The following is a 27,373-nucleotide window of genomic DNA, read 5'->3' as shown; positions in this document are numbered from 1 at the left end:
CACTACTTGGATACTGATACTGAGGTAGTAGCAATAACCAACAGAAAAAGACCTTTCGGGACAGCACTGAAGAATTGTGCTCATGGCTCTGATACTTCCTCCTCCTTCTTCAGCACTCAGATAGGAAACCAATACTGGAGGCAGCGTTTCTCGTGGCTCAACAGGCCTGCCATGAAGGCTGAAGACAAAGGCTGCAGTGGTACTTAGTACTGGAACATGCCCCTTTTTGCCCAGGACTCCAGATTTAGATGGAATGGAATTGCTGAATCCAATAATTCAGGAAAATTTGGCTGAGTCTCTTTGCACCAAACCAACTCCATGCCAGAACAAAACACTACAGAATCTCAACTCTACAGATGGCAATACCAGACATAAGGTCAGTATGTCAGAAGAGCAGATTTGAAATTTACATCTACTAGCTCCATTTTAGAAGGCAATGGTGCTAGTGTTTTATTTCCAAGTAGAACAGCTGAGAATCAATGTGTGACTCTCAAGTGATATGAATCAAGACACCAATATACAAAAGCTCCCTGTTCCCAATATTCCAGTTTAAAGCTGATTCAAGTTATTTTGTTATGAAACAAAGACATTATATATGCTTACCTGAAAAATCTTAGGTGCACTCACTAAAGATGCCAATGCGGAAGAAAGGGTGGCTGAAAAGATGCCAGCAGAAATCAGTGGTGCAAATCCTGATACCATGCTCATTACCTGAAAGCGGGATATAAACATTTTAATTTCTTTTACATGTACCAAACAGAATGGACTGAAAAACATCTACCTCTAAATAAAACAATTACTTTAATAAAAATAAACTAGAATTCTGTAGACAAAATGTTTCAGTTGAACTCCTTCAGAACTGTTACAATACATTCACTCAACACTGTCTGCAGAATCTTGTTTCTTTTATTTCCACAACTCCTAGATTTTTTTTCAAATACCATTTACCATTCAACGTATGGAGAATATTTCAGGACAGTAAACTCTAGCTTTTTTTATTCCAACTCAAATTTTTTTTTAAGCCATATATATGATTTCTTAAAACAGACTGTTAGCTGCTCTGTTCAACCAAGTCTGAGCTCTGCAGCTAGAGAATCTGGTGGGCCAAATTTAACTGCATAAACTTGCAAACAAACATAATGCAACTACCAATCTTAAGTGCATCAAAAAATGTCTCATTAATCGTCTAAGGAAAGAATTCACTTTCCTGTCAGTTACATCAATAAGAGCAATCATAAGTCAAAAGAGAATGCAGTTTTAAGAGAAGTATTTTAGCTGTCTGACAAAATACAATATTTTATAAGGTGTGGCTTCAGGCATAGAGATGGTGTCTGTTTGACAGAAATTTCTGATACCTAAAATGCTGAGGAAGAGGAAGTCACATTGTTGAAGAGCTCTCCCCAATATCAGTCTCAGATTTTAGACTGTGGAAGCTCCACCTGGAAGGTGGCCAGCATCCTGGAGACTGAACCTCTTAAAATTTATAAATAGGGAAATTGTTTCAGTTAGACTCTTCCTCAGGGAAATTATCCCCACCCTTCCCAGGAAGATCATCCCTGCTTATGCAGCTGTTAGAAGCTAGGGGGAAGAACTCTTTAAAAGGAAGGTGGTCTGTTTGTGGAGGATACCTGTCCGTAAGACTGAACAAACAGCCTTTTCCACCTAAGGCTAGAGGAATAAGCAATTAGCAGAAACAGAGGAGACACTAAAAAAAAACGCAAGGAGGGCCCCCCAGATGCTGTATGGGAAAGAAATCAAGTTGTCATAGTAGCTAACAGAGGAGTGTTATGACCAGCAATAGCAAGCAGTCAGGCACACCAATCCCCATCCCCCACCTCCCCACCCCATATATGGAAGACCAATAGAAAAAAAAGCCAAAAATTACAGGGAAGTCTGACTGAGGAGCAAAAGAATTAGAGCCTCACTTATGTGGCCTGAGAGAGAAAACCAAGCAGAACTCTAAGAAAAAGCCTTAGTCCTGTGGTACTTAGACTTGGATGGAGGAGAAAGTATAAATTCAGGCTTCCCCTATCTCCTGAGAAATAGGAATAGGGAAGGAAAAAACAAAAACAACTCCCCAAAGGTCTGATTTCTTAGGGCTCGGGGTCTGTTATTTGGTGGAAAGGGGAAGGAAGAGAAAATGAGACAATCCCTGAATGTCACTGGATTTAATACTTAGTTTGCTGGAAGAAAGAACAGTGCTATAGTGGCCATGAGATCCACTCCCAGTTGCTGGTGTGCATTAGAGCTTCAGCAACCCAGTGTTTTAACTATATGCCACAAAAGGGAGAGATATGATGAGGTCCAGTCTGACAGAGGAGACAAAAAGTATTCACCTCCCAGGACCAGGAGCATGCAATCTCTGTGGATGGTCCAACTTTTTCTTGCAAACATTTATTTCATAGATTCTAAAGACCAGAAGGGACCATTGTGATCATCTAATCTGCTCTCCTGCATAACACAGGGCATAGAACTTCCTTGAAACAATTCTTGTTTGAACTAGAGCATTTATGTTTTAAAAAAACATCCAATCTTGATTTAAAAATTGCCAGTGATGGAGAATCCACCACAACCTTTGGTGTATTTGTCCAATGATTAATTACCCTCACTGTTAAAAATTTGCACCTTATTTACAGTCTGAATTTGTCTAGCTTCAGTTTCCAGCCATTAGATCTTGATATACCTTCATCTACTAGATTGCATCTTCAAACATTTGTTCCCCATATAGGTACTTACAGACTGAATCACCCCTTAACCTTCTTTTTATTAAGCTAAATAGATCGAGTTTCTTCAGTTTATCATATGGCACATTTTCCAATTCTTTTAATTTGTCTCGTGTCTCTTCTCAGAACCCTCTCCAATTTATAAACATCCTTCTTGAATTGTGCCCTTTGGTAAGTGCCTCTAATTAATCTTCCTTCTTTTTGTCTTTCAATGCTTCCATCTTTCTTCACAGCAATAGGGCTAGAAATAAAAGTAGTAGAGGACCAAGCAAAGATTATACTTTCAGGAAAGGTGGCCAAAAAAAATCCCCAAGAATAAAGCCTGGAATTTTATCAAGAGAGTGAGGAGCATGTGCACCTCTTTTCACTTCAGCTAGAATGCTTACTGGGAGAAAACTTGTATCCTAGGATGGTAAATGAGGAAATGTATAACAAAAAACTTCACTAATGAGGAAAACGAGTAAGGAGATGCTACTAGGATGTTACCTAACAGAAGGCTAGAAGATTACCAGAACTTGTTTTTAGTTAGGCAAATGCTACTCAGATTAAAATAAAGATGTGATTGTTATTACAGTGCATCAAAGATAAAAGCACAAAAGACAGCAAACAAGGTAAAACTCAATAGTATTTACAGCTGAAAAGAAAGTAGTAAATCTAAAAGACACACACTTTGGTACCATGTGAGAAAAATAAACTATTTCTAGCTCCATATACCCTTAATGCAAAGGATTCTTTTTGAGTAAGTTTAAGTTGTTTGTTAATTGCACTAACTATGCATTATGATTGCTTAAATAGATCGTTAGTGACCAACAGTTAGTCTCTGCCCAATAGCTGTATGGCGTCTAGCATTTTAAGTTTGCAGTTTCAGCTTAGTTCTAATAGATCAAGCATCTACGTTAAATAAAGAGGTCACCATCACAATTAGTATATTGTTTGCAATCTCAGACAAATAAAGAATATTTTCAATGAGTAGGTCATGGAAAAGAAATCTGCCCATAGTTAGAAATACTTCAGTGTTAACATGGATAGATTATATTTGTAGATGAATATAATATACATCCTCCTGTGACATGACTGCTTAATGGAGGATTTCCAAGATGCAGTGCTGTTAAATCAGACACCTTTCATGTGCTGCCCTTGAAATCTTCATATTGTACCAGAGGTCTGGCATTTTGGCTGGATCTCAAGTTACTCTCCAGTATATGGCCACAGTTTGGTAAACACAACAGCTTTTTCCTTCCCCCAAGAGATTTCTTTTCTACTAGAGCTCATTTATATATTTCCTTCATTACAGTGGGTCATACAATACTTCTAAACAAGAGATATAGCAAGCAGCTAATTTCATTCCAATGGCTCTTTATAATATAAAGATTTTAATAAGCTCTTTTGAAATTCTTGTTAATTATGACAAAGATGCTATTTTAAAGGCCTATTCAGTCATGACACCTCAAAACAAATTACAAGTGGCAATAATGTAAACAAGTCAGGAACTTTTTTTCTGTATGTTCTCTCACACCGTCATACAATAATGCCTAAGGAAACTAAGATGTGAAACTACATATTTAAGAATTATTACAACTTAACACTGGAGCTACTGTTCTGTGCATAAGACAGACTGAGACCAGTTGAAGACTGACAAACTATTGTACCTTTGATAACATCTTGAAAATCTGATTGGCATTTTCAGTCACTGGGTGAAACCCAACATTTGTACTTTTCAAACACAATATCAATATCAGAATGAGATCATGCATCACTTGCACTGAATGAATACTTCTTTCATCCTAGAAACCTTACCCTAGTTTAGTAACGAGGGGAGCAGTGGGGTGGGGAAGAAAATAAGGAATCTGTTTCAATATTAATACTCTGTGTGTCCAAGTGTACTGATTGTTTTTACATTGATAATTTACGGTGAAGACTAGAAACACCTCCCATAATAGTTCATTTTTTTAAAGGAAGAAATGAAACCAAGAAAAACATCTTCATGCATTGTGCATATTTTAATGTACACTTATCAGGTATGTTTTATATATAAGCACATGTTAATTATAGCTATATGTTCTTGAAGTTCAAATGCAATTTGATTAACAAGTAATTAAACTGCCATGCTCCCACAAGTCATAAGATTACTATAAGTGTTAATTACTTGCTTTGGAAGACACTTTAGCGGTTATGAAATTAGAAAAACCTGGTTCCAGAACATAAATTATCACTTGAGCTCAGAAAATGGAGTTTAGGCATTGGATTGCATGGAAAATAAAGTTGATGGAATAAATATTGCAGCAAATGGGTTAGAGAAACAATAAAGGATTTACAGATGTGAGTTTCTACATTACAAGAAAAAAGAAGATTAAAATAATCATTTTATTAAAAATCAAGTATCTCACTTATGAAACTCCAATATATTTACTGGTAAGGATGACACAGAAGTCTTAAACATATTGAAAAATGATTGCTGATATATTAGCAATTTATTAATTTTCCTACTGTATTACTAAGCACTTTGAATTGCTCGGTCTTGAAATATTCAAATTCTTGTATGTAAGGAATGAAGCGGTACACCGCCTGTGATTGGGATTCGGTTTTTTTACCATCACAAAACTAACTACAGATGTAATACTGAAACAATCACATTCTGTAGTCACTATTTTAAGCGGTTGTTAAGATTGAGAATACATATCAATGTTTGTGAATCACTCAATCAAATACTCTGGTGAAAGCACCATTGAAATGCTCAGGAGGAAATTAATTTTGTATTCATTGAAATTTTTGGATAGTGTATGTAATAAGGCCTGGGGTCACACATTAAATGTGGAGAAATATTCAGTAAATTACCTGTTCATTGAATGAGGCAGGGATCCTCTGGAAAAAATAGTATGTAATCACGTAATTAAAGACAATTATAATCCAGACGGCACAAGGGGCCAAATTAAAGTTGCACAGGCAGTTTAACTTTTGAGTGCTTGACTTTGTAACTGTAATGTTATTCTAACAGTTTTTTGGATGCAACATGTATTTATATTAAAAATAAAATGAAGGTACCAGTTCTGACTACAAAGATGAGGTCTGGTTATCATGTGGGCTTTACACAGGATATACATTTTCTACACGTAGGTAGATTTTTAGAGTGACATTTCACACAGGTTGTATGCCCCTTGAATGCATTTAGTTCAATTTCTTTTCCTACATTTTTAATACAAAGTGACCTAGTTGTATTTAATCTGTGTTGTTGTAGCCACGTCAATCCCAGGATACTAGAGAGAGAAAGTGGGTGAGGTAATATCTTTTATTGGACCAACTTCTATTGGTGAGAGAGACACGCTTTTGAGCTTACACAGAGCTCTTCTTCAGGACTGGGAAATGTACACAGGGAGTCACAGCTAAATACAAGGTGGAACAGATTGTTTAGCATAAGAAGTAAACTCATCTTTCAAGGAAGCATTCAAGGTGAAGTGGCCCATTAATAGCCCTCCAGTCATAGGGGGAAAAGGGAGAGCAAGGGACTCTGTACATTTCCTAATCCTGAAGGGCTCTGTGTAAGCTTAAAAGCTTGCCTCTCTGACCAACAGAAGTTGGTCCAATAAAAGATATTACCTCACCCACCTTGTGTGTCTGATGTATTTATGACAGTACAACTCTTTTTATTAACAGAAAATATTTTAGCAAGATTTCAATGAACAGAAAAATTGGCAGAGATCTATCTTGAGTAGATCTGATGCTACAGGTAAGTTTTTAAAAACTATTTTAGATATCAGGTCTTTTTAGATGTGTTAAGTGCCAATGTGCAGCAGACAGATTGAAAATCTGTCATTCTCTGTCAAGGCCCTTGACCCTGGAATTCACTTTCCCCATGGTTATCCTTTGACATTCGGCAACAGGCGGGGGGTGAGGAGAAAGAGAATTAGGCTGTAGAATAAAAGTAAATTTGATGACTGAATCATAGGAAATTAGAGTTCTATCAGGCATATTATTGCGATTACTGACCATTTTTAAAAGGACATCATTACTTAAAATTTTAAGTGACTTTTCTGTTTGAAAAGTAACCTGCAATAAAATTAGTTTGAAACAGATTGGCAGAATGAAAGTTGCCTGTATTTTCTATTGTGTGTATTTAAATAGCACTGTGTTTTTCCTTTAGGATTTATCTACATGGGGAAGTTGACCTGCATAATTATTTTAATATGCTCACTTCAAAGTTTAATTGTTTTGCATACAAATATATTACTCCAAAGTAGCTCCCGATGCAGACAATGTTCTGGAATAAAGAAAAGTGACTTTATTCCAGAATAACTACTCTATTCACACAAGGAATTAAAGTCATGTATTCCAGAATACAATGTCCACACAGAGAAGTTACTCTGGAATAGTTATGCCGGTCAGTTTTCTCTTAGACTGGCCACTGTCCCCTCCATACAGTCAGTTTCACCTGTTTGTGGATTTTTCACAAAGGAACAAGGGAGAGAAATAAATATAGCAAAAAATACGAAAAATTATTGTAAAGTCACAAAAACTGGTGTGTGTATGGGGATGAGGAAGCACAGAACTAGCCTCTTAAATGCATATGCTAAATCTCAATGTAATGGGTTCCCCTTTAAGTATGATAATATGATTTAATTTTTACAAAAGAGTTTGGTATCCTGGATAAATATTTTAAATTTTTCTTTGAACTCAAACATATCCTGGGAATATCAGCATGGTAACAAAAGTTATAAACTTAAATTAAACCAAGAACAAGGATGAAGATAGAAGAAAATTTACTTAGAACAGTGAGGGAATGAACAGCAGTATTACCAAAAAGCTTTTAACTTGTTAGAAGATAAAAAGCAAGGTATAGTTAAAGTTGATGACTGTAAAAGCCTTGTTAGGTTGCATACACCAATCCGCTAGAAAGTTTTAATGGCTCAGAGCTTTAAACCATGAACGTTCTGCAACCTACCACCCACACAATTTGCTCATGTCAAGAACAGTGTTGTACTCCAATTACAATATCTGGAGATAAAAGTAAAATTTTTTACTACAAATGTACCTTGCTATCTTGTATACAGTATAGTGAAAATGCCTCACTCAAGAAAGCCTTTAAGAAACACACATGAAACAACATTTACCAAAAAAAAAAAAAAAAAAAAGACATGTTTTGTTCTTTAGGAAACAAATTCCAGACTTTACTTAAATTTACAGTAGATGGTCTATATTTTAATCTAGGCTTATTTCACAAATTTGCTATACTCATTAAATACACCTCCCCCCCCAAAAAAAACCAAAAAACAAAAACAAAAAAAAAAACATTCAATTGATGCCCTCTCAAGCCTTAAAGCGTCTCTCACCTGGAAGCTATTCAGCAGACCATAGTGACACTCTGTCTTCTGACAAGATGAGAAGTCAAATTTTAACTTGCAAGCGGCAGTAGTGCAATTTGTCAGTTCGGTAATGATGGTGCTATTGAGGTTACCCGTAGCATCCCGAACAACACAAGCACCTAGTGTGGACCCAAACAAAATACAGGTTGTCCAGTGGCCACTAAACAGTCTGTTAAAAAAAAAAAAAATCTATGCCAAGTTCAATTCTTTTTTTTTTTTTTTTTTTTGGAAGTATAGTCTAACAGTTCAGCATTACAAAACAAGAGCATTTCTTTTAAATTACTCCTGACGTTTAACAAACAGACATATGCTTCATTTTCTTGGATGGAAAGGTAAACAAGAAAACATCATGCATTAGTTATTGCATAATATTTTAGCAATATCATCAATACAAAGCACTTGTACATTATTTGACACGTTTAAACTGCTTTTTAATACATTAACATAAGCAATCTGCTTTTGTTGGCTGCATCTCAAATAAGCAGAGAAATTCTATAAAAAGATTTACTTAATCCATAATTAATAAAAGTAAAGCAACGACAAACATGGAGAAAAGTTAGATTATAAAAATCACCAGTTTTAAAATTTCCATATTGTTTTCCTGTGCTGTGCATGTCAATTTCTTGGGCAATTTTTATTTACAACTGGTATTGTACACCCTCATATTTGGTTCTGTTTTCACTCTTGCTGTTCTACATTTGTTAGTTTTCATATTATGAGTGCTCAGTCACGGTTTGCACAGGCATTCAAATCTTTCTGAATACATTTGTAATTTTATTCTCTTTTCTGGAAAATAAAATGTTTTAAAATGCTGTTTTATCATCTACATAGGGTTTGGTTTTTTTTGTTTTTGTTTTAAACTCGTGACTGAGACTGGCCTGATGGAGGCAAAGGGGATGTAGGTTGAGTGGGAAGTGCCACCTGGGTTGCTTTGGGGCTAGAGTTTTACTGCTGTTTTTTTGGTTTTGATAGTATTTTAATAGAAAGAAGAGACACCTATACGAGTACCTTTGTTCTAAATTACAAAAAAAGTTTTACACTCACTTTTAAACCATCATTTACCTTTTTTTAAAAAGGCAGTCTAATCATGTTATTGAAAATGTGTTGTCATCCCCCCCATACACTAATAGTTTTGGCTAATCAGGCCGTTATAACTTAGTTTGTGGTACTATGGCTCTTGTATCAGTCTGAGACTAATCTCATGATATGAAATAAACCATGTCTATATATTCTTCCTCTCGCTCAGATATTCTATACTGGCAGGTGCTCAGAAAGAATATTTCCTTTCACCAAATGTAATGCCATTCTTATATGCTCACTTCAAAATTTTCTTGTTTTGAATACAAATGCATTATTCAAGTTCTCCATTTCTCAATAACTCAAATCAGCCATAAAACATTCTGTAAATATTAAGTAGCTTAATATAGGCCAGCTAATTTATAGGACTAAGAGTAACACAGCTGACCAAAAAAAAAACAAAAAAACAAAAAAACAAAAAAAACCAGTACCCAAAACAAAACCACTTAGTGGGCAGTAACAATAGATCAGCATCCAGGTAATAAATGGAATTACACCTGTTTAACAAGAATAAACTAAGCTATTCAATAAACTCAGTTTCAAAAACCCTGCTGTATAAAACATGCAGATCACTACTTTGACATTTATAGCTCTTTTATCTTTAGTAAAATGGTTATTGTTTAACCTTCTAATTCTTGAAATTAAGTTAAATGGAGCTTGGCTAATGGCCAGTAATATCTACTATTTAAGGGGAAACAGATTTATTTAATTAGGAGTTTTAAAGACTGAATTAAAGGGAATTCTCTTAGTCTTTGCTGATCTGCAGATCAGGTTTCTTCAAAGAAAGAATGACAAGAACGTTTTAGGAATGAAAGAAAACATAGCATGTGATATCTGATGGCTTAGATAGCTTCACCTCTGAAAAGGAAATATTTCACCAGTATATTACCTCTGAAAGTTACCAGAATGAGATTTAATTTCTAAAATGATGCTCAGTTATTTCAATTTAATTTTTCTGTTGAAATATTTGTGTATGTATATTAAATATTCACACACATTGTATTCAGCTATAAGCAGCTATGAAGTCAGTAAACTTCAACACATAAGACTATCATGGACGGGGCTGTTAGCACTGCATATTAAGGTTAACTAAACATTTCTTATTAAAAACTCAGTTTTCAGCTGCTTATAAAAAAAATTGCCATATCTTAACCATTTGGGCTGAAATTTTCCATGCCAATTCTCTGCCTCAGGCTAACTTTTTTGGAAGATGTCAGCCAAAACACTTAAGTAATTTGAGAATGAGATTAGTGAAAAATACACTGTTTTACCCATATTAAAAGTTTCACTGATCTTTACTTTGAAAAGCTCTAGAGCCCCCATGCTTTGGATAAGGGTCTCAAAGTTTGGCAGGGGGTGGTTTTTATATCAGAGATGTGCCTCTTTTGCTATCCCGAGGAAAATGGACCCAAAGTTCACCAAGTTATAAACCTTTAAAAAAAGAAGAAAAAAAAAAGATAAAAAAAAACAGTTTGCACAATTTAAGTAAAGACTTATTAGATGTTTGCAGCTGAATTCCCCAAAGATTTCATTTGCACTGGGCATGCTCCAAGCCCAGGGCTGAACAGGACCTTCCCCACACTTGCAGCTCTGGCCTCGGTACCAGAACTGAAACCTGGGCGACTGCTGCATTCTCAATAGTCAGTCTGCTGACACCCGGGCAGCATGTAGGAGAAAGCTGCCTGATTGAAATGAAGAGGTGGCAAGAGCCAAACTCAAATGGGACAAGAAGCCTAAAGAGTGGAGACTGGAACTAGTTAGGTACAGAGAATGGGACTGGAATGAGGAGCTAGAAATGGAGAAGAGTCAAGGACACATTGAAAGGGACAGGGGAGAATGGTCTAGGACTACTACAGCTCCACCTCCAGAGGATGGAATGGAACCCATGATTCCTGACTGTTTCCCTGCTGTCAGCAAATACCCATGATGCCCACTGGCAGGCAGGCGGGGGGGGAGGGGAGGGGAGGGCGGGAGGAGAGAGACAGACAGACAGACCCTCCTCTAGTGCTAGTCCACATAGAGGACCTACTTTTTCTATCAGCTACTCAGTTTGCTTAAGTGCCACAAGTCCGTGTGGTGGATCTAAGAGCTCCAACCATGATGAACCATGTCTATATGGTTGCCACATGATAGAATTTGTTTTTCCAGTTTGCTTTTATAAAAACCTAGGAAAATACACACACAAAAACTACATTAAAAGAACATTACGGTTGCAAAGTCAAGCACTCAAAAGTTAGGAAATGCCAGATTTAAAGTTGCTGGTGCAACTTTAATTTGACCCCTCATGTGTATGCATTATGATAGTATGTGATCATGTAATTAAAGACTATTTTTTCCACCGTACCCCTCCTTCATTCACAGCACAAGAGGGACTGTACTCTGGGAATCAATTAGGGTTATGTAATGAAGAAGACATGCTGTTTGTAGGACCACTGCTTCATTCATTGTAGAAGTTAGAAGGCAGGTAATGAATGAGGCAGGTGACTGCAGGAAGAGAAAGGAGGGTCTCATTGTTAAGGCAGCTGAATGCTGCTTTGCAGAACTCTATTCTATTCCTGCCTCTGCCACAGAATTTTGATGTGATGTTGGGAAAGCCACTTAAACCAAACTTTTCAGAGGTAGCCACTATCTATTCCTCATTTTCTGGGTGCCCAACTTGATAGCCTGGGTTTGACTTGCAGAAGTGCCGAGTGCTCACAGTTGCAGCTAAAGTCAATGGGAGACGTTCTTGAATATGTGAAGTACTACATAATGCTATGTACTCTGATAACTCAGGTCCTAGGTGTCTGAAATTGGGTGCCCAAAATTAGTGGAAACTGTCAACCTTAATCTTTGCCTACATTACATTTTAAAACCTGCGGCAGCAAGTCTCAGAGCCCTGGTCTACAGACTGAGGCTTGTGCCATAGTGCTAAAAACAGCAATGCAGACATTCGGACTCAGGCTGGAGCTTGGGATATGAAGCCTAGGGTTTCAGAGCCAGAGCTCCAGCCCAAGCCACAACATCTACACTGGTGTTTTTAGCATCATAGTGCGAGCCTGAGTCTGCAGACCTGGGCACTGAGACTCGATGCCACCAGTTTTAAAATGCAGTGTAGCCAGACCCTTATTGCTTTTCACCGTCTCCAAATCAAAAGGGTTTGAACGCAAGACCTTTAGATTCACAGCACAGACCTCTACTTGATCTAAAAAGGAGGAACAAATAGCAGTAGAAGGCCATTATTCTTTATGTGGAACAGCCACTAGAAAGCAACAATAATTTGGCATTGAGTTACATAGATATGTGCTAGTCATGAGAATGCTGTCTAAGTTTAAAGGGCTGTAACATGGGTGGACACCAAGATTTCTAGCTCTGGGCAGGGAGTGTTGTCTTGGGGTTAGAGTAGCAGCAGCCAGAGATTTGATACATTATTCTGAAAGACAGCATAGCTAAGGAGATGAGACTTGGGGTCTGCCATGTGAGCAACCTGGGTTTTTTTCTGCCAGAATTGACCATATGCTTAATATTTAGTGTTGTGAAATACTCAAATATTACGGCCAATCAACAGAACAGGCATTTGAACTCACGGTTTCCTATTGAACTCAGACTCCCAGCCCAGTGGACCATTCCCTAGATTAAAAGATTGGTGTGTGGGGGGGGGGAGGGGGGGGGGGGGAGAGGGCAAAAAAGGGGGGATAAAGAGTGGCATCTCAGTAAGGCTTTGGAGCATGCCTAGTGCAGATAGACTGTTCAAAGCATTAAGGACAAGTTCCTCTGCAAGTGGAAATAATGATTTTCTGGGGGTTATCCCAAACCTCAGTCAAATCTGGGTGAATTTCCCCCCAAAAACATTAGTTATAGCTATCACTATACATTCTGCCTATAAAGCTAAAAACATAGCTACAGCAAAACATGTTGTAACTATATCAAAGCATACCTCAGGAATTAATAAGTAAAAATCAACCATTTACCTACAGATACTGCAATTCCTATGTAAACCAATGTGGTAATTAAGATGGCCAACAGTGTTCCTTTAGGTATGGCTGATTGGGGATCCTGAAAGAAACATTTAAATGAATACTTGCAGTACAAGTAAATATGCAAACTGTACATTAAGCAGTAATATGATAACATACTACTTACTGCAAGATCACCTGAGATATTTGCACCAGCCAGAATGCCAGTTGCAGCAGGGAAGAAAATAGCAAATACAGAAAAGAAAGTTTCATCTGCTCGGAAATCTGGTCCAAAATTCTCAGTAAATATTTCAGCTGTTAGAGAAAAGAATTTTTTAAAATGTATTATCCTTTACTGTGTTTGTATACAATCTCAATATTTACCAATTCAACCTAAAACAGTTATGTGAAAGCAAATACAAACAGTCAAACTAACCATGGCCTGATAGCATAGCATTTGCATATAAATTACATAAATGTCTAAAATGGCAATATTTTACACTTGGAAACCCTTAGAATGTCTTTCCAGCCTCAAAATAATAAAGTCAATAAAGTAGAACAGAAAAATCTCTTAAAAGTAAAATACCTAGTTCTGACAGTGAATACAATTTAAATGAAGCTAATGATAAAAATTTAAAGAAGCTTTAGGAATGTGAATACATAAAGTGTATGGAGGAATTAGGAAAAACTGGGCTACCCAAAATGAAACTTTTTGGGGGTTAGAACTCTCTCACTTTGCAATATTGAAATACAAAAAGTACAGCAACATAGAACTAGATTACAGCAAAACGTGAATTTTAACTCATTTTTTCTATGAAGTTGTTTGTATTCAAGATATTCAAATGTTATAGCATACCTTTATAACCAAAGAAACCTTTAACCTTCTTGCTATCCAGTGGAATAAATGTTCCTATGATAAAGTCACCAATAGCGAATAGCAGGATCACCAGCAGAACAATCTGTGCCTGAAATTTTAAAAATTACAATCAAAGTCAAGTATCTACCATATAGTCTGTGAACTAAAAGATGTGGTACTAATAAGTTACTTTAAATCTTTGTGAGTCCATTTTCACTTATTAGATTTAGATAAGTCATGTGGAAAACAACATGACAAAAAAAAAAAAAACACAGGGAAGAGGAGAATGGGAGAGTGAGCAGAAACTCACACATTTCTAAAAAGGAGAATTATAACAAAGTTAAGAATTAAGCTGGCCTTGAATAAAAAAAGATAAGTCCTAATATTCTGGGAAGGTGTAATGATCTTTATTAATGTCTACAACCAGGTGTAAGCAATAAAAATTGATTTCTCCGCATATTCTCCTACAAACTGCCAATGTATATAAATAGTGATTAAGTGATTACAAAAATTAACAATCATTACTTTTTTTATTTGAGATTTCAACACTTGATATTACTGAAAAAACAAAGTTAATCATACTGGTTTTACTTCTGTTGTTTTAATCAATTCAGACTAGTTGATTTTCTGATTCTCATGCAATATAACTGGGTTGCAAAAAGTACAGAGGAAGATTTGAATTCAAACAGTTTTTATTCATTTTTCTAACCAAGTTTTGCAAACAAACTTGATTTTTAAGTTAAGCTTGACAGCATCATGACTCCTACTGTTTGAATAATTATATTTTTTAAATATTCCACAGACAAAAAGAGAAAGTTTTCAGCAATACGCTGTTTTGGAATTTTACAGTTGAATTGCAAAGGGGAAAAACAGTTTGCTGTGCCCTTTGAATTTTCATAACAGAATACACTATCTGAGCTGGAAATCAGTCATGTGATAAGATCCACTCATTCCACCACAGTGTTAGGCTCCCCTCTGCTGGATTGTTGCAGCAAAATACGAGGACTTCAGAAGGTTACATCCTAAACTGAAGCTATAGAAACTAAGTTGAAAAAATTACGACCACTACATAAAAAAATCAAGTTTGTAGAGATCAGTCCTACAAACAATCTGATCTAGAAAGAAGGTCTGCTCCACAGCAAACAATATGTTCAATGATGAGAAATAAAAGTTACAGGTATAGAAGCTAGTTTTCCTTTTCGTACATTGGTATCCACCGGTCTTGCCATCACCCATGGGAAGCAGCGAGCAGTAAAAAGCCAAATCCTATAGAAGGAAGAATCAAATACAAAGCAACAAATCCCTCTACGAAGAATGAAAAATGCCCCCCCCCCTCTTTTTTTTTTTTTTTTTTAACAGATGTAATTTTATTTGCTTGCTTTGATCAGATCTAGGACAGCTCGAAGAACTAAAAAAGAAATACCCATCCTGTAGTGCTTGATGATGAAATTGGAAAATTTCAAGTGGCCAGACTGCAAGGCTCACTGGTCAAAGTCTTGCTTTTCAGCCCAAAACTTTAATAAACTCTTTGTAGAATACACTTTAGTGTATCTCAGAGGAGTCTTACAAACCAACCATGAAAAGCATATAGTCATTTTATCTTATCCCCAAGAAAAGGGGTCTCAAACTTAAGAGTCCACTTCACATCCAATGCTCAAAGTTTATCCATGATATTTGGACCTGAGTATGTAAGGAAAAGATGGCTTTCGTTTCAACTCATTTGTCTGTCCATGCACACAGCCAGGTCATGCCCTCAAATAACCTCTTCTTCCACAGAAGAGCTGAAGATGGGATTTTATAAGACAGAGCTCCCAAGTCACTTACCCTTACAACTGAACTGCTATACTGAAATATGGCCAGGCATCCACTAGGGGAATGTAAAAAGGGTCTGCAGAAAAAGGTTTACAGTTCCATGTTTCTATTAGTCTCCCCTGTGCAAGATTGACAAACAGACAGGGTTTGGGGGGGGGGGGGTTGAGGAGGGAAAGAAGGTGTCTGCTGCCACAAGTCTGATTAACAACCCCAATAATGGAGAATTGAATCTTTAAGTAAACAGAGTTTAATCCCTCAGGGAGGCCAGCCACAAGAAATTAGATTTCTCCAACAGATTCTGAGGAGATTTAGGCCAAAGTCTACATACACGTAAATGATTTTTCCCAAATGCTCTTGCTTGCTCTAGGACAGGGGTCGGCAACCTTTCAGAAGTGGTGTGCCGAGTCTTTATTTATTCACTCTAAAGGTTTCGCGTCCTAGTAATACATTTTAATGCTTTTAGAAGGTCTCTTTCTATAAGTCTATAATATATAACTAAACTATTGTTGTATGTAAAGTAAATAAGGTTTTTAAAATGTTTAAGAATCTTCATTTAAAATTAAATTAAAATGCAGAGCCCTCCAGACCGGTGGTCAGGACCTGGGCAGTGTGAGTGACACTGAAAATGAACTCGCATGCAGCCTTTGGCACGCATGCCATAGTTTGCCTACCCCTGCTCTAGAAGATTTCAGAGATTTGAAAAGAAAGTTAGAGTACCTCCCAAAAGGTACCCATACTCTCATGCTGAAATATCAAATCTGTGAGCCATCAGAGGAATTTAGGGCTCATAGTAAAGAAAAGCATTCAGAAATAGAGATTCTGCAGATTGCTATCCGCCATGCTTATTAGGCTAAGGAACTAGAATCTGTGAAATCAGTATGGCGTGATCAGGATTACAGCATTTTTCAAACCATTTTTTGAATTAGTAGATGGATGTCCACCAACACAAGCTGTCTTCTATGCACCAGAATGCCATTATTGAGAGCAAAATATTAGTACCTTGCTGTTGTTTTAAGTTGCATATAAACGTAGATGAAAAGTGTTTGGAGAGCAGATTATCATCAAAATATTTAGTTTAGCTCCCACTTGTCTGCTGCCTCCTTCTGGTAACTGAGCCAATTGGCCTTAAGGTAAGTCTTGCCCACCGTGCAAGTTGCTCTGACAGGCAGGCTCTGTTTCTCCAGGAAAAGAGATATTCTAGTGGTCTTGTGGTTCAAGTTTGTTTCTCCTTGGCACAGAAGCACTATGTGGGCAAGCATATACCATGTGCCATTGTTGTCCAGTTGTTATTTTTGCTGTGCAATGTGAAAATATTGCTAGAGATTTTAGTATGATGGCTTCAAAAGTTTTGCCGATTACTTTGGAGGCCCTAACAGAGACTGAAACAAGTTAATGGTAAAGATTTAGGAGTTCAGCATTGTCCACTGGACTTGTATGTGCACAACACCAACATGAATAAGTATAAAACAATAGACATTGGAGACTACCTGAGCAGAGTATTGGAAAATGAAGATTATAAACTTCATTTATATACATTAATAAAAATATTTTTCAACAGAAATTGAAATGAAGTGCTTTAAAAAATTAGCTCCAAAAATGGGCAACATCCAGAGAACACACTAAGAATCTGGGGTTCTGTTTTGTTTTTAAGTTATTTGTGAATTGTTGCTGGCACTGCTACTGGATTACCTGGAGAGAAATTCCCTTTCCCTGGATAACCTACTGCTAAAAATATACTTAAATGTACTAAGGATACCCTCTTTCTTCATCTGGACTATAAAGATCACATCAACTTGGATAAACAGTGTCAGGAATGAGGATATGCCAAATAATATGTACATCTACACAATGTTTCCGGTGAATTCTTAGTTACAGAAAATGGCAATAATGATGACCTGATCATCTACCATAAGAGGGAAGATAAGAATGTAGATCAAGCCATTTCTTGAGTGATTCGGGGAAGATATTAAAATGGCAGATGGCTAGGCTGCACTGACACTGTGGGGAGGCATAGAGAAAGGACACTGGGAACAAGCAAAGTGGAAGGTGTGCCATACTCAGCCATAAAGCGAGCATATCGAGTGGAAGATGTGGTAAAAGTGGCAAGCTGGGCTAGGGCAGGCCATAGCAACTGCTCCACCACATGCATGAAAGTAGATTCAGCAAACAGAATCCTCAATTCTGAGAGAAAGAGGACAATTTATGTGGTCACCTAACTGAATTATCCACTGAGTTGTGGACAGTATCCATATTATATGCTGACTGTAAACCTTTATGCATGTGGGTCTCTCTCTGGCTAGCTTGAAGGGGTGTTTCCTCTTTAAGGGCTCCCTTACCGCAGGTGGGTAAATAGGGGAAAGATTACAAGCATGTACACAGGAAGGGCAGGAAACAGCTGGGGCCAGATTAAGACTAGGTCACTGCACTGCCCTTTGTGCTGTCTGGAAAAGTGGGGAGATATTTATACCCCATGCAGACTCGTAGATACCCTCTCTACCAGGATTGCGCTGGCAGCACCCACTCTGTACTTGGCAAAAGGACTGGGTTCCATTTTGACCCACTGTGAACATTATGCTAGTTGCCCCTTTTTCTTTGGGAGCTAGGGAGGAAATTTTCCCCTCACTGCCAGATTGGCTGACATGGGATGGGTTGGGTTTTTTTTCCTTCCCCACAGCTGGTCTAGGACTCATAGCGGTGGAATAAGGAGGTTAGGTTGTAATGTCACAATTAATATGTAAAACTTGTGGCAGATGTCCAGTGCAGGTACTCAGTATGGATGGAAGGGATACAGTTATTGGATAAAATGGATTGGAAAAGGATTTGAAGTACAGCTTCCCATAAGGGAGCTGAGTAAGGGGGGCTTGGGGCTCCTACATCTCATCCGCTGAGCTGCCCCCCCTCCTTTTCCTGGGCCCCCTTAAAGGAACTGAAGAAAGGGGTTGCGATTTTTATGTATTAAACAGCAGGGAGCCAAATCCCTCTTTCCTACACTCTACAATTTGTTGCCAGGGACTCTCAGACATTATAACTGAATACATTTATGACCTATTTAAACCACATCCATGGCCTCTTCTTTCTTTCCGACATGGACAGAGAGAGGTGTGTCCGAAGTACAAATGTATATTAAAAAGTATCAACAGAATCTGGAACAGAACGTACATAATAAGACTATATGAGCTCCTCTAGTGTCTTCATATAAGTAGTGTCACTATTTTAAATTTTAGATCATAGTTACTTACTTTTGCTTCCCATTCCATTCCTGCTACAGAGATACCTAACAATACAAGTACTGTGATGGCTCCTATAATTCTGATGTCATTCGTCTGATCCAACATAAGTGCACCATTTTCCTAGAAGAGAACAATTTTAAAGACAATTACATACAGTGCAGAATGTATTTTTCCTACTACACAATATAGAGGGAGTAGTGGTTTAGAAATTAAATACAAATAGTTTACTTTTACACCATTGGTTCAAACCTGCTGATGTTAGTGAGCAAAAAATAGGACCAGCTGAGGATTGTTCAGAGGCTTAAATGAAATAGCTAGTGGTCCCATTCACATGAAAATGAGTGAACAGGCAGTGACTGCTTTCAACCAACACAAGGGATATCAGCCAGCAACCTTATTGACAGGCTCCATAAAGAAGCCAGTCACAGAACTAACATCCACAAGCTGCTCCTTGATGACAATACAAAGCCTTCCACAATGCCGTGCCACTACTGCTCTTCATGCTATAACTGCTCTGTAGATAGGGGGTTCACGGATTCTAGAGCTTTTCTTCTGGCACCTCTGAAGTAGTAGCTTTTTTCTACTAATATGTTTAAGAACTCAATTACCATCACTTAACTCCATATTACACCCGACTTAGGAATGTACGAGAGCCTGTGTGACACAGCAGCAGCAACAGCTAGAGATGAAGGAAAACCTTAACTCATCTTCCTACCAATGCAAGATCATCCTCTTTATTACATTTACAAAGGTTCTGAAGTATCTAGGCGTGTGTGTGCTTTACTAGTTTTAAATATCCCCAGCAATGGAACCTCCACCACTTCCTTTCAAAGACTATTCTACAAGCTAATACAATTTATAATTGGAAAATCCTTGCTGGTATTCAGATGGCATTAAGAAAAGGAACATTTACATCCCCAGCCCACTCCTCTCATACTACTGTGAATAACTACTCTTCTTCCTTAATGTTTACACCTTTCAAATATTTGTAGATTTATGTACCCCAGCATCTTTAGCAGCCATTTGCCAAATTATATATATTTAGCGCTTTAAGCCCTTAATCATTGCTATCACTCATCTGAATTATATCCTATTTACCAACAGCTTTATGGTAATGTATTGCCCCAAACTGAATAATCTATTATATTCCAAGTGTGGTTATACCATAGGATTGATATAGAGAGGGATATTACCTCCCTATCACTATGTGTACTGATACCTCTGTGTATACAACCCAGAAAATGCACTGGCCTTCTCTTGCTGCCATATTGCTGTACAGACATTTTTGGTATTACTCCCAAGTCTCTTCCTATATTACCACGTTCCAGGTTTTTTTCTTTTCACTAAGCATGAATTTTAAGATTTTTCTCAATCAAATTCTGCCCCAGGGAAATTAGATCGTACTTGTAATTTTTAGTTAAGTTCATTCTATTATTTTCTGCCCATTTTTAAATCTTTCTAGATCCTTTAAAAGAAGCTTGGAAACATTCTACAAGACAACCATTCATTTTAAGCTTTAAAAGAACAGCTTGACAACAACAAAATGATTATTAGTAACTCATATTTCATCAACCTTTTTTCTAAACTGTCAATTTGATTTTTATTACAATTTTAACTTAGTCCCACTCAAAAAAGGCAAAATTCAAAAAGCTTATTAATATCAAACTGAATTCATCATAATTCAACAGTGTATTAATGTGAAAAGTAATATTGCAGCACATCCTAAACCTGTATCAATACATGCTGCTGTTAACCAAAATTAACAAAAATTAGCATAAAGTCATGGCAGTCATACAGATTAGCAAATGCAATCTATTTACCTGCAGCAGTTCTACAACTGTCTCTGCAAAACCAACCACATACATAGCTACTGCAACAGCATTAGCAAATGCGAAGATTAGGCCTATTGCGCCACCGAATTCAGGTCCCAGGCTTCTGGAAATTAAATAATATGCTCCTCCTAAAGAAAAATTGTATGAAAAGGCTTTAGAACTCCGGACACCAACAGAGCTGTAATTATTCATGTGGGCAGCAAAGTCACTAGCATCAAGGACATTTTCCTATGATAATACAAATAATAAATAATCTCAACTACTTTCCTTATTTCTGTTTAAAAACTCAGTATGTAACAGATAGTGACAACTTATTTTTAGAGATTATACTTCCCCAAGTTACTAAAATTACTTAAACCTGGTGCCTTACATCATCACCTGAGACATGCATTCACTAGAAATGCTCTAATTTATTGTTCAAGTACACAACTGATTTGGAATTTTACAGATACTTGCCTGTCTGAACAGGCGAAACAATTTTGAAGGATGGAGGCAGGTTGAATGCTTTGTTACTTAGAATTTTCCTCAGTGAGGACTTGTGCCTCTGACATGCACTGAAAAAATTATGACTTGTTTGTAAATCTAGGTATTTGGTGTGCTGTTTATTTTTTTCTTTTTAAATAATCCATCAGGTATATTATTTGAGATTAGCATAAACATGCATATATAGTCAAGAAATACTACTTTATTTCAATTATTACATGCTACAAAGTACTTTCCCCCTTCGCTGTTCAGAGCTACCCTGAGAACAGCTTAGCTTTTCGCCCATTGGGAACAACGAGAGATAGCCAAAACTCCTTCTTTTAGAATGGCTACTAACAGCAGCCTGAAGCTTCATTCCTATCAAAAGCTGGAGGTTACAATCATTTTAAAAAGAGGACAGATCTTCATGGAATTCTCTGCAATATAATATTATATCTAAAAAAAAAATTTCAATTAGGAAGCATAACTGCAGATCATTAATCCTAAAAAAGTTCTTCAAATGTAACCATTGCATGAGATTTCAGCAAGTTTGTACTACATGAAAATTTGAAAAGTCTTCATTATAAAGATCATTTGGGACTAAAAACACGGTGCAACATTTCTTTTGGCCTTCCCACTCCACGCTTACCCCCTGGCCTTCAATTTTAACTCCAACTAAGTTTAATTAACTTGTACATTCTCCGAAATTTCATTTTTTACTCAAAACATAAGTGCTATAATTTTGAGGAGGCCAGCTATAGACCTGACAAGTCTGGGCATATCTGTTTAGATTTTCAAAATGTGACATTAAGTGAAAATCTCCTAATTTGCAATAAGAAAGAATTTCTAAAAAAATCTGTTGAAAGTCAGACAGCCCTTTCCAGTATTAAACAGGAAGTAATCTATATGAAATGCTGGAAATAAATATTGACTGGTATAGCACACAACTTGATAGAAAGTAGTCAAACCAATTGTGCAGAATGACTTATTTCTTGGGTTATAATTGTTACCTGGCTAGAAAGAAAATTCTCACAATTCAAGAAATCCTAGTACAACAGTATATTAACATATGCATTCAACAAGAATGAACACTGAAAACAGTTATAGCTGATAAAATCCTTTGTCTTATGATAAATCTCAAGTCTATACAATTTGGAGTTTCTTTAACTTTTAAATGATGTCAAGGGAGTCTTCTGTACTGCGCTGGGAATGTCATGACAACCAGAAGACAACTATTCAGTTTGAAAACTGTTTCTTTATATTATCCAACTTGAAATATATTCTCTGTGTCTTAATTTCCATGCACAAAAACTTTTTAAACAGAAAATGGGGCATTGGAGGCTAGATGGAAGAATAACATCTGGAAAAAAAAATAGAAATTTAAAGAACTTATTTGACACTACAGAAATGCATGTTTTTTAAAAAAAATTCTCAGTGGTTTAAGAATAAATCTGCAGGCAAACAACACACATTCCTTTAATGATATCTCCCTATACTAGCCTTATCAGCAAAAGGTAGCCTTTGCATGTCATATTTCTATTTTTTAATAATGACCTCTGCATGCTGAAAATTTTTCTTTTATGTCTTTCAACAATAATAATATAACCTCTCATATAGGGCTTCATTTACTTAGACACTTAAAAAAGCTGTATCCCACTTAAAGAATACAACTTTCGCAAGGAAAAAAATCCTCAGATTTCCATTTCAAGAAATAATTGGAGGGATGGGAAAATACAGAGCAAAAAACTCCATTAATTTCATAGAGTTGCAGATAATGGATGTTATAAGTTGAAGATAGCATACTCTGAATCCAGTAACGGATCAATTTCAGACTAGGAAATATTAACTGCGTGTGCATAAAGGATGGGATAGGGGAAGAGAAGAAATAGATTTAAAAATAAATCCTAGAGTCTACCAGAAGAGAAGCAAGAATATAACTTTACTCTTTAATACACAGAAGAGAACAGTGTTAATTAGAATTGACACATTTAACAGCTAAATGCCAAATGACAATTTTATGCTTGTGACAAGGCTAATGTTTAGTTGTTGGTATTCCTGCTGTCTTATTTCACTGCAATAGCGGCATTTTTGACTGCATGTCTAATAGTGAAGAGTGGGATAGGTACATAAGGAGCTTTTTGTAACTGCTACTGCTTTACTTTGTTACTGTTTTTTATAATAACATGGCTGACTGAATACTGGTGATTACTCTGCTCCAAAAGTATTTCATGACAGTAAAGTCCTTCCCTGCACCTTAAGCTCTTACTGAAATCATTTTGTAGATACATAGTTCCTGGCTACAGGACATAAGCATGCATGCTAACAAAAATGCCAGTCTCAAACCAATACCTTCTGGAGAGAAAAGCATTAACATTATTTAAAGGGTAACTTTTCAGAGCAATTGAACTTCTTTTGGAAGAGTCTTCCACCATAAAATTATGTGTGCCCAGGAACTTATATAGTTCTGAAGAGAATAAATTGAAATATATTCTACTATAGGACAAAAACAGATGTTTTCTGAAACAGTAGATATGTTTTTACCAAGAAATGCATAAATTTCATCCAATGGATTCATCTATAGGAAAAAGTTAAAATTACTCCTAATTTTAACCAAGCCATGTAACAGAAGTGGGGGATATTTAATAGCATTCATTTTTGAAAAAATAATACTTAAAAAAAAAAAAGACATTACTGAGCAAATATATGAGCATATGGATTTATTCCTAAACAATTTTTTTTCCAAGGTGCCTTTTGCATTAAAAAAAACCTTAAATTTCTTACTACAGAACACTAATTAGGTTCTGAAACTATAAAATACTTAAATAGCAACAACAAACAACAAGGAAAGGGCTTGCTCTCTCCCCCTACCAAAAAAATAAATTAATTAATAATAAAAAAAAGTCTGCAGGAAAACAAGGCAGCATTTCTGTGAAATTGGGAAGGTGAGCTACCAATTAGAACTACCATGCAAGTTATTCAATTAATTCGTTTTTTAAAAAGAGGGGGTGGGGGTAGGTGAGAGAGACATTGCAGAACAACAGATATTTCCTAGAAAGGGAATCCTTTTAACTATTTTCTCTTCATGCCATCAACACTTATTTATCATTCTTAAAGAGAAGGGAGAAGAAACCGAGGTTTAATCAGAACCTTATCTTATAAAGACACAATTTTAGCCCCAGTTAAAGTACAAAGAACTATTTACAAAAGTAGTTTTACCTCCTCTTACAAATCCATTGGTAGCTATTGCTGAAGTAGACAATCCTGTGATAGTTGTCACAACAGTTGCCATTGCAATAACCAAGACAGAAAGAGCTTTGAAAAGAAAAAAAATAGTTACAATATATTAAAAATTAAAGCTAGCTTCAGAAAAGTACATGTGGCTTGTACTTCATTGTGTCAAAATTGTGAGAGTGTACTTTCCAAACAGGTTTGGAGAACATTAGGCTGGGCAGAGCTCTTATACGGATATGGAAGAAACCTCCTTTCCTACTACCCTCTTCTTCTCTACTCCCCCACCCAGAGAGCTGGGCACAGTGGGATTCAGGGAGAACTAATCAGACTTGGTACGGAGAACACACTGCACCTTCTTATCAATAGCGTAGCAGCTGTGCTCCCTAGAACCTGCTACAGATATGAGGCTTTCTGTAGTCCAGTTCCGGGCTAAGCCTTCAAGGCTAAATTAAAGTACAAGTATTTCCACATACTCTCCATATCTATCTATCAATCTCTACTTTTCAGACCTAAACTAAAAATATGTAACTCACTCTGAAGAACTATGAAAGAGAGGAGTCAGATTAGGCATTCTAGCAAGTTTTTCCATTTAGCTTCTTAAGAATTTTATGATCATGCTGTGTAACAGGCAACACATCATAGACTCATAGACTTAAGGTCAGAAGGGACCATTATGATCATCTAGTCTGACCTCCTGCACAACGCAGGCCACAGAATCTCACCCACCCACTCCTGTAACAAACCCCTAACCTATGTCTGAGTTATTGAAGTCCTCAAATCGTGGTTTAAAGACCTCAAGGTGCAGAGAGTCCTCCAGCAAGTGACCCGTGCCCCATGCTGCAGAGGAAGGCGAAAAACCTATCTCCGAGAACTGGAAGGGACCTTGAAAGGTCATCGAGTCCAGCCCCCTGCCTTCACTAGCAGGATCAAGTACTGATTTTGCCCCAGATCCCTAAGTGGCCCCCTCAGGGATTGAACTCCCAACCCTGGGTTTAGCAGGCCAATGCTCAAACCACTGAGCTATCCCTCCCCTCTGCCAACCTCCAGGGCCTCTGCCAATCTTCCCTGGAGGAAAATTCCTTCCCGACCCCAAATATGGCGATCAGTTAAACCCTGAGCATGTGGGCAAGACTCACCAGCCAGCACCCAGGAAAGAATTCTCTGTAGCAACTCAGAACCCCCCCCATCTAACATCCCATCACAGACCATTGGGCCTATTTACCTGCTAATAATCAAAGATCAATTAATTGCCAAAATTAGGCTATCCCATCATACCATCCCCTCCATAAACTTATCAAGCTTAGTCTTGAAGTCAGATATGTCTTTTGCCCTTTTACTCTCCTTGGAAGGCTGTTCCAGAACTTTACTCCTCTAATGGTTAGAAACCTTCGTCTAATTTCAAGTCTAAACTTCCTAGTGTCCAGTTTATATCCATTTGTTCTTGTGTCCACATTGGTACTAAGCTTAAATAATTCCTCTCCCTCCCTGGTATTTATCCCTCTGATATATTTATAAAGAGCAATCATATCTCCCCTCAGCCTTCTTTTGGTTAGGCTGAACAAGCCAAGCTCTTTCAGTCTCCATTCATAAGACAGGTTTTCCATTCCTCAGATCATCCTAGTAGCCCTTCTCTGTACCTGTTCCAGTTTGAATTCATCCTTCTTAAACATGGGAGACCAGAACTGCACACAGTATTCCAGATGAGGTCTCACCAGTGTCTTGTATAACGGTACTAACACCTCCTTATCTTTACTGGAAATACCTCGCCTAATGCATCCTAAAACCGTATTAGGTTTTTTAACGGTCATATCACATTGGCAGCTCATAGTCATCCTGTGTTCAACCAATACTCCAAGGTCCTTCTCCTCCTCTGTTACTTCCAACTGATGTGTCCCCAATTTATAACCAAAATTCTTGTTATTAACCCCCAAATGCATGACCTTGCACTTTTCACTATTAAATTTCATCCTATTACTATTACTCCAGTTTACAAGGTCATCCATGATGACAAGGTCATCCATCATCCATAGATGATGACATCTATGATGTCCCAGTCCTTCTATATGTTAGCAATACCTCCCAGCTTTGTGTCATCCGCAAACGTTATTAGCACATTCCCACTTTTTGTGCCAAGGTCAGTAATAAAAAGATTAAATAAGATTGGTCCCAAAACCGATCCCTGAGGAACTCCACTAGTAATCTCCTTCCAGCCTGACATTTCACCTTTCAGTATGACCCGTTGTAGTCTCCCCTTTAACCAGTTCCTTATCCACCTTTCAATTTTCATATTGATCCCCATCTTTTCCAATTTAACTAATAATTCCTCATGTGGAACCGTATCAAATGCCTTACTGAAATCTAGGTAAATTAGATCCACTGCGTTTCCTTTGTCTAAAAAAATCTGTTACCTTCTCAAAGAAGGTGATCAGGTTGGTTTGGCAAGATCTACATCTGTATTATTCAGCCCCCCTTTCCCCAATAGCTCTAAAATCATGGATCATTGATAACTCATTTAAAAGTTACCCAGTCTCCATACATATAACTGCATACGCGAAAACTAAATAAGATATAAAATTTTTAAAAATTGCATACATACCTATCCCAGCCTGTCCTACAATCCATGACAGTCTGATGAAGAGCATCACACCCCAAATATTCAACATACATCGTACCTAGGAGAACAAAATACAAGACATATCTTCTCATAATTCTGTGGTTTTAACATATACATAGAGTTATTTCAGCTAGGTATTGCAAACAATGTGTTAAACCTACAAATACATTCATACTTAAAATTCTGAATGGATTAGTTGCTGTAGCAAAGCCCCTTTTCCCTCCTAAAATGTTCCATGACTGAG

The 27,373-nt window shown here is 37.1% G+C and overlaps 1 protein-coding gene across 1 annotated transcript in view; it reads right to left on the bottom strand.

Moving 5' to 3' along the window:
- Positions 1-27,373, bottom strand: part of SLC12A2 (solute carrier family 12 member 2) — a 108,165-nt gene that overhangs the window by 35,734 nt on the left and 45,058 nt on the right. Inside the window, exons 3-11 of the mRNA XM_065407063.1 lie at positions 27,112-27,187; positions 24,501-24,596; positions 20,811-20,950; positions 19,000-19,110; positions 13,949-14,057; positions 13,280-13,407; positions 13,108-13,192; positions 8,048-8,199; positions 604-711 (exon numbers count right to left, since the gene is read on the bottom strand). Coding sequence (XP_065263135.1) covers positions 604-711; positions 8,048-8,199; positions 13,108-13,192; positions 13,280-13,407; positions 13,949-14,057; positions 19,000-19,110; positions 20,811-20,950; positions 24,501-24,596; positions 27,112-27,187 — 1,005 coding nt within the window. The remainder of the gene's footprint in view (positions 1-603; positions 712-8,047; positions 8,200-13,107; positions 13,193-13,279; positions 13,408-13,948; positions 14,058-18,999; positions 19,111-20,810; positions 20,951-24,500; positions 24,597-27,111; positions 27,188-27,373) is intronic.

Source organism: Emys orbicularis, chromosome 6, assembly GCF_028017835.1.
Source record: "Emys orbicularis isolate rEmyOrb1 chromosome 6, rEmyOrb1.hap1, whole genome shotgun sequence".
Classification (NCBI taxonomy): domain Eukaryota; kingdom Metazoa; phylum Chordata; order Testudines; family Emydidae; genus Emys; species Emys orbicularis.
This window is presented reverse-complemented; position numbering and strand designations above follow the sequence as displayed.